The 15530-nt window shown below is 41.0% G+C and overlaps 1 protein-coding gene across 7 annotated transcripts in view; it reads left to right on the forward strand.

The window, feature by feature from the left end:
• Positions 1 to 15530, forward strand: part of CACNB4 (calcium voltage-gated channel auxiliary subunit beta 4) — a 283651-nt gene that overhangs the window by 228797 nt on the left and 39324 nt on the right. For 6 of the 7 annotated variants that reach the window (XM_032755717.2, XM_032755722.2, XM_032755718.2 and 3 more), the window contains 3 exons: positions 6809 to 6928; positions 9245 to 9367; positions 13491 to 13621. In XM_032755717.2, the coding sequence (XP_032611608.1) occupies positions 6809 to 6928; positions 9245 to 9367; positions 13491 to 13621 (374 nt within the window). The remainder of the gene's footprint in view (positions 1 to 6808; positions 6929 to 9244; positions 9368 to 13490; positions 13622 to 15530) is intronic. The other variant, XM_032755720.2, reaches the window with a different exon arrangement.

Raw genomic sequence — 15530 nt, forward strand, 5'->3', positions numbered from 1 at the left:
TTTTGAAAACCTATTTATGAGAATCCATGCAAGGTACCTTAGAGAAAAGTTATCTCGGCGATATAATTTCAAGAGTTCCTCATTCCATCCACATGCTGGGAATGTATACTTACCCAGCGCTCTGGATTAAGGTATTGAAGACTGTAATTAAAAAAAGAACAAAACAAAACAAAACAAACAAAAAACTCATGAGGGTGAGGTTGCTAACAATTAGCATCCCATCAAGTAAATACAACAACCTTGGTCAATTAACCACCCGAGAAGAACTTAAAATCATGGAACAAAGAAGAGAGAGATTCTGATGGGAGTGACTGTGTCTTTCTTTGAACAAACTCGAGGTCCTGCCATGCCAGGCACTGTAGGGCCTATGTACTTCGAGACACAGCCTGGACCCTGCTAGGCTGGGTGCCCTAGCGAAGAGCTCTGGGCATGTTTGATAAAGGGGGTGAAGGAAAAGGAAGTGCATTTGCAAGAAGGGGAGGGGCCAGCCTGTCAATATAAAGATAGCCTAATGGCAACCTTGTGAGTGAGTTATATTCACTCATCTACCCAGGGAAATCTGGGAAAGTCACCAAGAATGGGCTGTGTTCCTTCTGCAATATGGAAAAATGCATTGTCAAGTCATTACAAACTTAACAGAGAAAAACGGGCACAAACCCATTGGGAGTGATATATTTCTCTGAATATTCCATGATCGCTTAGTCCACTTAATGCAACTTTTTTTTTTTTTTTTGAGACAGAGTCTTGCTCTGTTGCCCAGGCTAGAGTGCAGTGGCACAATCTCGGCTCACTGCAACCTCCTTCTCCTGGGTTCAAACAATTCTCCTGTCTCAGCCTCCCAAGTAGCTGAGATTACAGGCATCTGCCACCACACCTGGCTAATTTTTGTATTTTTGTAGAGACAGTTTCACCACGTTGGCCAGGCTGGTCTTGAACTCCTGACCTCAGGTGATCCGTCTGCCTCGGCCTCCCAAAGTGCTGGGATTACAGGCATGAGCCACCACACCTGGCCCAATGCAACTCTTAAAATGCCAAATTTACACAAAGATTAGTGTTCGTTTATCTGATCCAGAAGGGAAACTGACATTTTGAATGTCTACTACCGCACAGCCCAATATGGTAGCCACTAGCTACAGGTAGAATTTAAATTTAAAATAATTAAAAGGCAGTAACACTTTAAAATTCTAAAAATTAAATTAAAAATTCAGCATAGTAGTCTCTCTAGTCGCATTTCAAGTGCTCAATAACCACATGTGGCTTGTGGCTGCCGTATTAGACAGCGTCCATGTCCATCATTACAGTAAAAGTTCTGTTGGACAGCACTGGTTTAGTAGTATCAGCATTACTCTTGTATACTATGTTGTACATGTGTTACCTTATTGATTCCCAAATCTATCCCAAAGAAGGACTTCATTCTTATTTTGCAGATGAGGCAAGAATCCCCAGAAAAATAAGCAGTTCTCTTTCATGTAGTGGCCACTCCAGTATCTGACTGATGGTCAGCGTTCTGTGAATGGACAGCTAAGCTAGGTTGTGAGAGACTGGGATTGTTGGACTAGGAAGCCCAGCACTTCCAACAGTGGCAAGATTCTGTTCCAGTATGATCACATTTTATTTTATTTATTCATTTTTTTGAGACAGGGTCTTGTTCTGTGTTTCAGGCAGAGTGCTGTGGCATGATCATGGCTCACTGGAGCCTCGACCTCCTGGGCTCAAGCAATCCTCCCACCTCAGCCTCCCAAGTAGTGGGGCTATAAGTACACACTATCATGCCTAATTTTTTTTAAATTTATTTTTTGTAGATATGGGGCCTTACTATGTGACCTAGGCTGGTCTCAAACTCCTGGGCTCAAGCAATTCTCCTGCCTCAGCCTCCCAAAGTGCTGGGATTTCAGGCATGAGCTACCATGCCCGCCCTGGTTGCATTTTAAAATCAAACCTTTGTAGACCCTTGCTTCTCCTTGCTATAATTTAACAATTTGCCTGAATACTAAAATTACTCATACAATGAGAAAGTCTATTTTAGTTTTAAAAGGACAGGATAAGTAAGTAGATGCCTAGTCCTTCTGGGAATGGAGAATGGCTGCAAATAGGCACAAGGTTTCTTTTGAGGTGTTAGACATGTTCTATTAGATTGTGGTATAAATTGTGTTCTGTAAATATATTAAAAATCATTGAATTGTCACTTAAAATATGTGAATTTTACATATGTAAGTTATACCTCAATAAAGCTATTTTTTAAAAAAAGAACAAGATATAAATCCTAAAACTCTAGGGCAGCCAAATATTTAATGTGAAAAAGCTGCCAAACCTTTAATTAGTGGGTCAAAGTTTAATTGCTGGTATTTTCTGAATTTCCCCCATGATGTTGAAAAAGAAATGATGTTTCATCTGGAGCCAAGCACCAGGAAACTCTACAAGGTATACATTATTATCTACATTTTCTAACGGAGGAAATTAGGACTCAGAAGGTTAAATAACTTGCTTGAGATTCACAGCCAACTAGAACTGGTGACAGTGTCAAACCCAGTACTGTCTGGATCCAACAGCCGTGGCTGCTGTCCTGTTGGTATCATGTTCCCTCTTTCTGTGTGAATGAGAAGAAGCCCTTACGTTGTTTCGCTTGAGATCACCTTCCTTCTCTCAGAAGACAACAGCTAGCTGATTTTCCAGTGTTACTATCTGCATTTTGCATTTCGTACTCAAGAAGATTCCCTAAAGGGAAAAAAGAGTCTAGACCAAAATATCTTTTTTTTTTTTTTTTTGAGACAGAGTCTGGCTCTGTCACCCAGGCTGGAGTGCAGTGGTGTGACCTTGGCTCACTGCAATATGACTTTATCACTACATGATATGACTTGCAGAGGTGTCTGCATAAGAGCTTTTGAGGGACTAGTCACTGTCATGTTTCTTGCACGTGGGTTAACAGCTCAGTTTTAGATCACTTGATAAGTTGGGTAGCTTGCTCCTACCTGTTTTATGAAATAAACTGCTGGAAAATTATAAGCTGATGGGGCTTCCATCAGGTCTTTTCAGCTTTCGCCAGGCCTAGTAACCTTTATGTCTTCAGTTATGTTCTCTTAGCATCTAACATTCTTTCCTTCTTGCCATCTCTGTGTCTTTTTGATCATTAACTATTTAGCCAGATATCTGGGTGACATCTCTCCAACCTGTCCTGGTCTTACTAAGCCTCGCATGGCCACCTGCCCTTCCTGGATACTTCCAGTGGTCAGGCCCAGGCAGTTTCCTTCTGGCCTCTCTAGCTCACTTGCTCTTCTCTCTGTGCCTTTGTAAATAACATAGATCCTTTCCTTTATCTTTTCTTTCCTTTTTTTCTGGGATATGTTCATACTCCCTTTCAACTAGTTGAAACAAAATAAACCAAACCAAACCAAAAATAAATAAAAACAAGAAACCAAGCCAGTACCAGGCCAGCAGAACATGTCTATGTGCTACATTTGGGCTCTTGAATGTTGGACTTCTGCTTTTTCATATACAAAGCAATGTAGATGACATTAAAAAAAAAAAAAAAACAAAGTAAATGTTGTAATGATATAAACTAATTATGAAAATGGGTATCACAGTGCTTTATTTTTCCCTCTACCGACATCCTTAGAAACAGGGAGTAAACAGGAACTTCTGCTTCTACATATTTGGCCATGGTGGAGTTTATTAGATTTGAGATTCTTACAATGTCGTTCACATTTCAACATAAAGTTCATTTGTAGGAGTCCCTGAGTCACTTCTTGTGTACTCAGAGATAATTGAATCCCAGGATTTGAAAAGTTGTTAAGGTAGTTTCAGGAAATCAGCTGTCTTCTAGTGGCAGTAGTGGAGTGTGTATTCAGCTGCTTGACTCACTACCTCAGCAGGCAGCTTGCTTTTTTTGTGAACTGTAGGCACTAACCATCCCCAGGACATGTTTTCAAAACCAGGCAAGTGCCTTCTTCCTGACTTACGTACCACAGTCTCACTTGGGGTCCCGATGTCTTCACAGCAGCCAGTTCAGCTCCCTTAGAATGGTCCATCACACATCACATTTCCAGCAAAGCATTGCCTAGGACTAACTCCAAACTGTATTCGTAGATATTTTAGAAACACTGGGTCAGGCACAGCGGTTCACGCCTATAATCCCAGCACTTTGGGAGGCCGAGGCAGGAAGATCACCTGAGCCTAGGAGTTTGATATCAGCCTGGGCAACATGACAAGGCCCTATCTCTACAAAAAAAAGAAAAAATAAATAAAAATTGAAACATTGTTTTTTTTTTTCTTTCTCTCTCTTACTCTGGATTTTATGCAGGTATACCTAAATTCAGACAAAAGATGTGTTCTGAGAGAACTCTCTGCTTTAAAGGACTTCAAGATACCTGTCTTTGTAGGCAATGAATACGTCTATGAAACAGTTACCCCGCACTTATTCGTTTTGTAGGTCCAAAGTTTTTCCCTAGTAGATTTGCACAGAGGAATTTGATTATAATTTGATTAACAAATATGTTTCCTCTATAAAGGGCAGTTTCAGAAGCACTATATAAAGTACATGGATTTGGACACATTGCAGTTATCAGGTTTATAGTACATTTTCTATGCAGTAAATACAGTAAGAAAAACGGCTACATTTCAAGATGGGTTATTGTGCATATATAATCATTGAGAAATTAATTCTTTTTGTTTTTATCAATGTGAAAATGTCAGCCCTAGGAAATGAGAATGAAAAGTTGATTTATTGTGTGCCTATTATGTGCCAGGTCCTGGAGTAGGTATTTTAATGTTAAGTGCAGCTCAGTGTGGGATGTGAATCTGCTGGCTCTAAGGCTGAACTACCTGAGTTTGAATCTTAGCCTTCCCACTGCTACAAGGATTCAGTGAGATAAAGTGTCCAAAACATCTAGCCCATGCTGATGTGATAGCAAGAAATCAGTAAATATTACTGCTCATTATATCTTGTTCCATTTAATCCTGTGAAGTAGGCAGTGTCCCTCTTTAATAGACAAGAAGACTGTCTCAGAGTGGTCCAGTAACTTCTATAAAGTTTTCTGCAGTATGTTGCAGAGGCAAAATTTAGAACCAGGACTTGACTGGGCACTCTGATAAAACCGCTAACCAGGAGTTCTTGTTCTAGGCTGCCGGGAAAATCTGTGCTACCCTTGCTAGAATGATGGCCTCTACTAAGAGACAAAGTTGCCCTTAAAGGCAACAAATTCACAAGTAAACATTTCTACATGTAGAAAAACTTTCAAAGGACCAGATTCAGCAGTCGACTATTTCTTAAAGTTTTTTCCCCCCCGCTGGACAGCAGATTCTCAACTATATGGATAGGTCTATATTTTTCAAAACCTGTGCATGATTTATGAAACATAATCAAATACACCATCCCTCCCAATACCTCTGCTGTGTAAATGTTACCATCTATGCAAATATCAACTTTTAATGCCAGCTTAAGTAAACTGTAAGGATGATGTTCCTGTAGCAGCCATAAGACAAACCTCCAGGGATTTTTGTGGCGGGGGAGGCAAGGAAGGGGTTGACTTTTTAACTTGGCCACATCAGTCAGACTGGATTTCAGTGCCTTTTTTTTTTTTTTTTTTTTTTTGTCGCCCAGGCTGGAGTGCAGTGGCGTGATCTTGGCTCACTGCAAGCTCCGCCTCCCGGGTTCACGCCATTCTCCTGCCTCAGCCTCCCAAGTAGCTGGGACTACAGGCGCCCACCACCACGCCCGGCTAATTTTTTTTATTTTTTATTTTTAGTAGAGACGGGGTTTCACCACGTTAGCCAGGCTGGTCTCAAACTCCTGACCTTGTGATCCCCCCGCCTCGGCCTCCTAAAGTGCTGAGATTACAGGCGTGAGCCACCGCTCCCGGCCTTTTTTTTTTTTTTTTTTTTTTTGAGATGGAGTCTCGCTGTGTCATCCAGGCTGGAGTGCAGTGCCGCCGTCTCAGCTCACTGCAACCTGTGCCTCCCAGGTTCAAGCGATTCTCCTGCCTCAGCCTCTCGAGTAGCTGGGATTACAGGCACCCACCACCAGGCCCGGCTAATTTTTGTATTTTTAGTAGAGATGGGGTTTCACCATGTTAGCCAGGCTGGTCTCAAACTCCTGACCTGGTGATCCACCCACCTTGGCCTCCCAAAGTGCTGGGATTACAGGCATGAGCCACAGTGCCCAGCCTTCAGTGCTGTTTAAATAGCTCTTCTAGTGTGGGCTTCAACTGAGAACATCCCTGTTTTCATCCTCTAGGTTGTTTTTCTGCTCAGTGTTCTTGTTGACCACGTCTGGGCTGCTGCAGGACAATGATTGAAGTTTTAGTAGTGAAAGAGTTCAATAGTATTGACATTGAAACTGGAAAATCATTTTACTAATGTAAGATGATGCTTTACTATATTGAAATCTTAGACAAATAGATGACCCATAGCTCAAATACAGGTAGGATTTATCTTTTATAATAAGCTGAGTCTCTTTTTCCTTTAGATGTATATGCAAAAGAGAAGATGGATGAAAACTAACGTTTCACAAGTGATATGGGCTTAATATAGCACAAAACAAGAAGAATTGGTGCTGAGTATTGCATAATTTTCATTGCAGTTTACTTCCTAGCACTTAATCTAGTCAAAATATTTTTCTTCACAACATTGCTACTTTCCGAATAACTCAGACGCTTAGCTGTATTCTGCCATCTAAATTTATATCTGCAATAAGGCATGGAGTGTGTGCATCAAATTTTAGGCAAATGAAAAGAACTCACCCCAGGATACTGTTATGGATGTGACAATTTAAGAAGCTACACATCATCTCAAACTATTCTGTTTTCTTTGCCAGGGCTCAGCGGATTCCTATACAAGCAGGCCGTCTGACTCCGATGTCTCTTTGGAAGAGGACCGGGAAGCAATTCGACAGGAGAGAGAACAGCAAGCAGCCATCCAGCTTGAGAGGGCAAAGGTGACTCTCTTTCCCTCTCTTTGGCTCAAAAGTGGGTCGTTGCTCAGTGGCCACCAGCTGCTCTTCCCTTACCTCACACATTTCTGCAATAAGCATTTTGTGATTATTCTAACAAGGCTCCAGATTGGGAAGCTCTCTGATTCCTTCACCTCTAAGTGAGATTAGTAACATCTCCAAAGAGGCATTTCCTCAGAACCTTCACCTTTTTGTATTTGGTTTGGTGGTGAATTATTGGTCATCTTCCAACTTAGCAATATCAAGCCTCCCATGCCCAGTATTGGCAGAGAGCCCCCCAGGTACCAGCTTGCCCTGCCTATTCCTGGCCCCTCCTCGTCCATTACTTCAGCCTTTATTACAGGCCACACTTGTGCTGTTGCTCTGCGGATCGCCCTGTTTGTTTCTCTACTCTTCTCTCTCACTTTCAGTATCACACCTCAAGTTCAGTGTGAAGTTCAGGACTTTGAACAACTCTGAGAAGTGCAGCAAAGACGAGCAATAAAGGCCATTGCCAAAATAGACCTTCAGATATTCCACAAGAAGGGGCCTCCATAGAAATCGCTGCATCCACAGGAAGCAACAAGGAACCAATTGCACAGTTGAAAGTTAGAACCAAAACGGTCACTAGGGATCTCCCATTCCATGTGCTTCTGACTTCGTTTTGTTTGTTTGTTTTTTGATTTTTTGAAGCACTACCCCTTTTGTCCAATGAAATTTTATGCACAATAGCAAAATACAAGACAAGGTCATGGCTGGTCTGTCCTCTTTGCCCTACATGACAGACTCCTAAATATTGATTCAGTCTTTCTGATTTTTAGGAGAAGAAAAAACAGAAGCCCAAATAAAGTGAATTCCTTCCCTTTTCTATTTTTATTGTAAAATAGTTAGAGGTGAGAGGCTGTGCATGGTGGCTCACACCTGTAATTCTAGCTACTTGGGAGGCTAAGATGAGAGGATCACCTCAGCCCAGGAAATAAAGGCTGAAGTGAGCTGAGATCACACCACTGCACTCCAGCCTGGGCAACAGAGCAAAACCCTACCAAAAAAAAAGGGGGGGGAGGGGACGGTTGCGGTGGCTTACACCTGTAATCCCAACACTTGGGGAGGCCGAGGAGGGCAGATCATTAAGTCAGGAGTTAGAAACCAGCCTGGCCAACATGGTGAAACCCCATCTCTACTAAATATACAAGAAATAGCTGGGCGTGGTGGTGTGCACCTGTAATCCCAGCTACTGGGGAGGCTGAGGCAAGAGAATCACTTGAACCCAGGAGGCAGAAGTTGCAGTGAGCCGAGATCACGCCATTGCACTCCAGCCTGGGCAACAGGGCGAAACTTCGTCTCAAAAAAAAAAAAAAAAAAAAGGTGGGAGGAGAATGATGCAGTCAAATTAGGTGTCTTCATTTGCCTCAACACCTATGATGTCTGTGCTCTGTTGGTGGAAGGGGCTTTTCTTGCAGTACATGTGAAGGGACATCAGTGAGGTTCCAGCCTCAACTGCTGTTCCCCAGTCAGATTCCCAGCACAAATACATAAGTTGGTAACAAAGCAGCTCAGAATATCAGGAATCTTGTGTCTCGCTGTGGCTAATTTTTGTTATAAAATTTTCTTTCAGAATCTGTTTTGTGGCCATTGTGGTCACCCAAATGTGGGTGGCAGCACCGTTTGCTTAGGCTGGTGGTTTACGTGTCCCCACAGGGCTGTGCCAGCCTGAGAGCACTTTGCTGAGAGGCATTTGTGTAAAAAGAGTTCCCAAACCAGCTTTGTTAGCTAAAGAGAAGATGATCTGTGAAGAGCCCTGCCCATCAGCTTTGACGCTGACTAACCCTTCTTTTCCCTGGCAGGACCAGATATTCTGTTGTGTAGAATCCCATAGGTTTTCAGATCTGGACTATTTCAAAAATACTATTTTATCCTCTTCCCACCTTTTTTTTTCTTTTTAAAAAGACCTTGCACACGTTTCCTGTATTCCAAGGTAAGAAGGTGTTTGTTATCATTTAAAATAAACACAGATTTTAAGATTAGAGAAGAGACTGTCCTCCCCTACCTTTGTCTATCCCTCTTAATACTTTAGAGCACATTTTAAAATTTGGAATATTGGAAAGTATTGCAGGAGAGGAAAAATGGTTGGGCTGATAGGACCAAATCATTTTCAGAGTCGTCTCTGCAGGTTTCTTGATATTGCCGGAGAATGTAAAACTCATTTGAGATCCCTCTTTGGAAAGTTATTTCTCTTACTACCTGGTACTATCAGAGTTTCAATATGAAAAATGCTCCTCTCTCCTCCTTTCCTCATTCCTTATTCCATGGTTCTGTCCTTAGTCCAAACCTGTAGCATTTGCCGTGAAGACAAATGTGAGCTACTGTGGCGCCCTGGACGAGGATGTGCCTGTTCCAAGCACAGCTATCTCCTTTGATGCTAAGGACTTTCTACACATTAAAGAGGTAAATGTAGAACATACTGCATCCCTTCACCTGCCAAAAAGCTGAAGCCAGGAATAAGCTCTGAGCCAAATTAGCCAGAGAGGAGACCCGAGGAGCTGCCAGTGCAGTACCTCATTTAATTTGCTGAGCCTTCCAAATCTAGTCATTCTCATTAAGATTGAGAAGTCTGAGATCGTTGCTTACATTATCACACACTTACAACATTAAATCACAGTCAACTTTAAAATTATAGCATGGATTTCCGACAGACCTCTATGGTCCTCTGGGCACTTTTAAATCCCCTTCTGTGACTGCAGAGCCATAAATGCATGGGTCCAACTTAGGAAAATGTAAGTTTGGTGGCATGGCACCTACCCAGAAGGGACTGTTTACAGGGGATGTTGTAATTATAGACATGTAGACTATAGACCTGTGCACCTTGACCACGGAACCAACACTAGAGTGTATAATCATTCAAAGAAAGATTTACAGCTAAGAAAAGGGCAGAGGACTCTGGGAAACAGAAAGACAAATGGGTAAAGTGTTTGAGTAGCCAAGAAGGGTGGGATCCAAGACCCCTAGTGGAGGAACAGACCTTTGATACAAAGAAGAATGCTAATTCATTGTGACATGCAGGGAAAAGATGAGTGCAGGCATAGACACTTCAGGGCCTTGGGAATAGGAAACTGAGGACCCATCAACTTCAACCATGGCCTCTACTTTCTTGATGGTACATGAGGTGAGGATGTCTACATTTGTCTAGAAGACAAGAACTCGTGACCTGAAACATGTGCCCTAGCATCTGAATGGTTAAGTTGATTATGTCTCACCATTTCCCATCAAAAATGCCCAAGCCATATTCATTAGTTGCTAACACCCACTGTGTCCAAGGAGAAGCAGCACTTGAAAAGGTAAGAGACGTTCTTACATGTGACATGCACACTCACTCACACCAACATTCCAACCTTGTATTTGATTGCTTTCCTGCATTGTATCAATGTTTCAATTTGTCCTGGCTGCCGTTTGAGCTATGTGCTTTTTGATCAGTGATTTTCTCTTCAGTCTGGCAGTTTGATGTGACATTGAGCTGGTAATCTTATGTGGACCAGAGCCGCCTGTTTTCATGTCTTGAAATGATCAGATAAGAAAACATCTTTGAAATAGAAAGTGCTAATCATTTTAGGGAAATCCGAATAGAGAAGGGTTGGAACAACACTGAGGTGACCTCTGTAGAGAGCTGGCACAAGCTCCCAGAACATCAACACAAATGAACACATTTCTATAATCAAGTTATAGCCTTTCCTCTCATCCATCACTTAGAAGGCCATCTATTATGCACCATGTTAAGTACTTTCTCAGTAATAAAAATAAAAAAGCTTAAATGCAGAGAAAAGCTACAACTATGCTTGTCACATAAGCCAAATGATAATCAAATTAAGCTCTTGATTTTACATAGTGACTTTCTCCCAAGTAACTCAAAAAACTCATTCCCCCTGAGTCAGATTCTCACTGTGCTTTCGCTGTTTCCTAGAACTAAGTTAAAACATTTTGGGAAGTTGAATTAACCATTTCAGCAAGCCCTTTAAAGTCATTTGGGTGCCATTTAACAAATGAGTGTTCCAGTGGGCTATGCCACTTCATTTCAGGAAGTAACCTAAGCCCTAGGAAACTATGACTCATGGTCTGTTTTGTCCTCAACACAGTAAAATTTAAATTCCAGACCTATGCACCCAAGATTCTAAAAGGGTCCCTTTGCCCTTTGTTAATTCCAAAATAAACAGACCTATTATTTTAGGCCTGTTATACTAAAAGACAGGAAAGTGGGGAAAAACAACTAAGACCTAGATTGTTCAAGGTTTTATATCAGGTCAATTCAGATTTTTTTCTTTTCTTTTTTGTTTTTTTGGAGGCAGGGTCTCGCTCTGTTTTCCAGGCTGGAGTGCAGTGATGCAATCACAGCTCACTGCAGTCTTGAACTCTTGGGCTCAAGTGATCCTCCTATCTCAGCCTCAGCCTCCCAAGTAGCTAGGACTACAGGTGCACTACTACACCCAGCTAATTGTGTAGTCTAGTATAATGCACTACACTAGCTAATTGTGTAGTACACTAGGTAATTAGTAGTACACTACTATACTAGCTAATTGTGTAGTACACTACACTAGCTAATTGTATAGCTAGCTAATGGTGTAGTACACTACACTAGCTAATTGTGTAGTACACTAGGACTACAAGTGCACTACTATACCCAGCTATTTGTGTGTGTGTGTGTGTGTGTGTGTGTGTGTGTGTAGACAGGGTCTTGCTATGTTACCCTGGCTGATTTCAAACTCCTAGCCTCAACTGATCCTCTTACCTCAGCCTCCAAAAGTGCTGGGAATACAGGAATGTGCCACCATGCCCAGCCCTCAATTTACATTTATTTCAATGCAATCTCAGACTATATGCCACTCGTATAGTATGCATGGAGAAGCTGTGTGCATAACAAAGGCCAAATTCTTACCAGACCATATTTCTCATGAGTATGAAGCTGTTACTCAGAATAATTTAAAGTTTACCCAGAACTTCATGGTGTGATTATTCAATGAAACCTTCCATTCCTCCTTCATAATGTATCAGAATCATATATATATATATATACACAGACATATATAAATTTCACTTTTCTATGAGCTCAGCAAAATATACTACGTATCATTGTTACATTTTGGAAAATAATATATGTTTATAAATGTATATATTTTGGGTCAAAATAGGAGAGAATTATCTTGCCCAACACTGATAAAAACAGTAAAGGAAGTTTTTAGAATCATCTCCAGAGAGCTTAAACAATAGAGCCGATACCTATTTTGTAGAAGTGACCTAGCTGAAACCTTCCCTTGAGGCAGGGAGCTTGAACTAAATTGCTTTCTGCTGTATAATTCAGCAAATGTATAGTTAGAAATGCAGTTTTGCCAATCCACCAAATAAGCCCACATTGACAGACTGTCACCCCACACTGGTTGAAGCCTTCTCATAGACTTGGGTCTTGAGTTTACATGTCATGGAACTTAACTTAAATGGAAATTCTGGAGTTCCTCTTGGGCTTCAGAGTGTTTGGAAGTTACTTGCAAAATTTCACCTACAAATATATAATGTGCTCAGACTTTGTAAGAGTAGGCATCTTTTTCTTCAAGTAGTAAGATGGACCTTAATTTGCAAATCTATATTTGAAAGATCATGACTCTTCCCCAGTGAGATTAGACTACAGATAGTATCATGGAATTTTTAACTGAAAGCTTTTGACAAATTCTGGACTATTAAATGTATTTCATCTCAGACATACCCGTCTTGCCTTCCAGAGTTCCAGTTACATTGGTGCATATTTATCCTTGTAAAATATGTTCCTTAAGAATTGGTTAGAGCTTCTTGACAAAGACCAAAAGAATCCAAAGGTTAGGACCAGACATTAGTCCAGGGGTTCACAAACTATAGCCCACAGGTCCAGTCTGACCCACTGCCTTTTTTGTAAAGAAAAGTTTTATTGAAACACAGCCGTGCTCACTTGCTGACGTTTGTCTGTGGCTGCTTTCACACAAGGACAGCAGATTCAACTAATTGTAACAGAGACCACATGGTCTGCAAAGCCTGAAGTATTTACTACTTGGACCTTTACAGAAAAAGTTTGCAGAACCCTGCTTTAGTCTATTAATCTACCTCGGATATATATATTTATATATGTATATATATAGATATATATACATATAATATACTTTATATAATATATAGTATAGGTATATATACACATATATACATATACAATATAGTTTACATAAAATATAGTAGAGATATATAGATACATACACACATATATACATATACAATATAGTTTATATAAAATATAGTATAGTATACTATAATATAGTATAGTTTATATAAAATATAGTATAGTATACTATAATATAGTATAGTTTATATAAAATATAGTATATAGTGTAGTATATAAAATATAGTATACACACATATTCATATAAAATATAGTTTATATAAAATATAGTATATAATATCATGTATATAGCATTTTATTCTTCTTGTCCCCTAAGATTAATAAACAACATGTGAAGATAAGTGAATTACTATTGATAGCAATTTTATTTCTGAATTCCAGAAATATAACAATGATTGGTGGATAGGAAGGCTGGTGAAAGAGGGCTGTGAAATTGGCTTCATTCCAAGTCCACTCAGATTGGAGAACATACGGATTCAGCAAGAACAAAAAAGAGGACGTTTTCACGGAGGGTACGTTCCCATCTTTTCTATGCGCTTTTTTTTGCTCAGAAAATTGGGTGATATTTTCAAGGGTGTATGCTTTCAAAGTAGAAGATACTTTTCTGTGTGTAAGGTGTTTCTGAAATTGACAGAGAAGAGTTTCAGATAGTTCTCTATCCTCAGTGCATGCTGAAGCCTAACACCACTGGAGACCATATGAATTCCATGGCAGAGACTGTTTTCTGTGGCCTCAGCAAGCCCTCCTTGGAACCCAAGCTTTCCTCTAGGAGAGTCACTTCGGGCATTCTTTCTCCACACAGTGAGTGGGAGCTGACCTGAACCAGCATTATGGCTCCTCTTGGTTCACTTACAGAGACTCTTCCTTAAGTGGGCACAAAATGTGATGGTATGTGCAGGTCCCGGCACTGATAGTACCTTCTCCACCCCAGGCTTTTTGTGGCATCTCTTGTCTCCTGGTATTTGGGTGAAGACAGCTTCAGGTGAATCAACCTCTAGTGAGCTACTGAAGTAGGCATGTAGATCTCAGAGTGCAGGTATTTAAAGGTCCCAGGAACACAAGCACAGCTTGACAGAAGAGAAACCAAATCATCCTGAGTCTGCATGTATTGTGTCGTAGCCTGCACTGAAGCATTGATTTGATATGTGTTACAATTTTTTGAAAGTTCTAAAATAGAAGCAGCTCTTTCTCTTGACCCTCAACCTCTGTTTTCTGTTGAATGCTTTTCTATTTCAAAAAACTCCTGTGTTCTTTAGGCGCCTACCTTTGTCACAATAAGAACCGCTCCAACAGTAATAGGAGATCACAAAAGTACAGTTACCCCACTTTCAATTATCAATCTTTTTTAGCATATAACTTGCCAATACTATTATTAATATTAATCCCTCTTGTCCCTTGTATTAGTCTGTTCTCATACTTCTTTTTTTTTTTTCTTAGAGTCTTGCTCTGTCGCCCAGGCTGAAGTGCAGTGGCGCAATTTTGGCTCACTGCAACCTCCGCCTCCCAGGTTCAAGTGATTCTCCTGACTCAGCCTCCTGAGTAGCTGGGGTTACAGGCATGCGCCACCGCGCCTGGCTAATTTTTGTATTTTTGGTAGAGGTGGGGTTTCATCATATTGGTCAGGCTGGTCTCGAACTCTTGACCTCGTGATTTGCCCGCCTTGGCCTCCCAAAGTGTTGGGATTACAGGTGTCAGCCACCGCGCCCGGCCTGTTCTCACACTTCTATAAAACTGGATAACTTATGAAGAAAAGAGCTTTAATTGTCATGGTTCTGTAGACTGTACAGGAAGCATGGCAGCATCTGCTTCTGGGGAGGTCTCAGGGAGCTTTTACTGGTAGCAGAAGGCAAAGCAGGAGCAGATGTCTTACATGCCTGGAGCAGGAGGAAGAGATGGGGAAGTGCCACACACTTTTAAACAATCAGATCTCACTATAACACACTCATTGTCACAGGAACAGCACGAGGAGATGGTGCCAAACCATTCATGAGGGACCGCCCCCATGGTCCAGTCACCTCTCAGCAGTCCTCACCTCCATCACTGGGGATTACCTCTCAACATGAGATTTGCTGGGGACACAGATCCAAACCATATTATCCCTTTTTTTCTAAAATTTTGTCTTCCATGCTCCTTTTTAGACACATGGGGAGCATGTGTTCCTGTCTTGGGGTCTTTGCATTTGCTGTTTTTTCTTACTGGGACCTTTTTCTTCACACTTACACCAGGCCACTCCATCTGCTTTATATCTTTGTTAGGTATCACCCTTTCAGTGTCCCCTTTCCTGCGAACTGTATTTAAAATTGTAACCACTCCCCTTCCCTGTACTTCCCATTCCTTCTCTGACTTAGTTTTCTCTGTTGCACTTATTACTCTCAGAAATATTATATATTTACCTATTTATCTTGTTTGGTATAAGCTGAG

Source organism: Hylobates moloch, unplaced genomic scaffold (assembly GCF_009828535.3).
Source record: "Hylobates moloch isolate HMO894 unplaced genomic scaffold, HMol_V3 SCAFFOLD_1, whole genome shotgun sequence".
NCBI classification, from domain to species: domain Eukaryota; kingdom Metazoa; phylum Chordata; class Mammalia; order Primates; family Hylobatidae; genus Hylobates; species Hylobates moloch.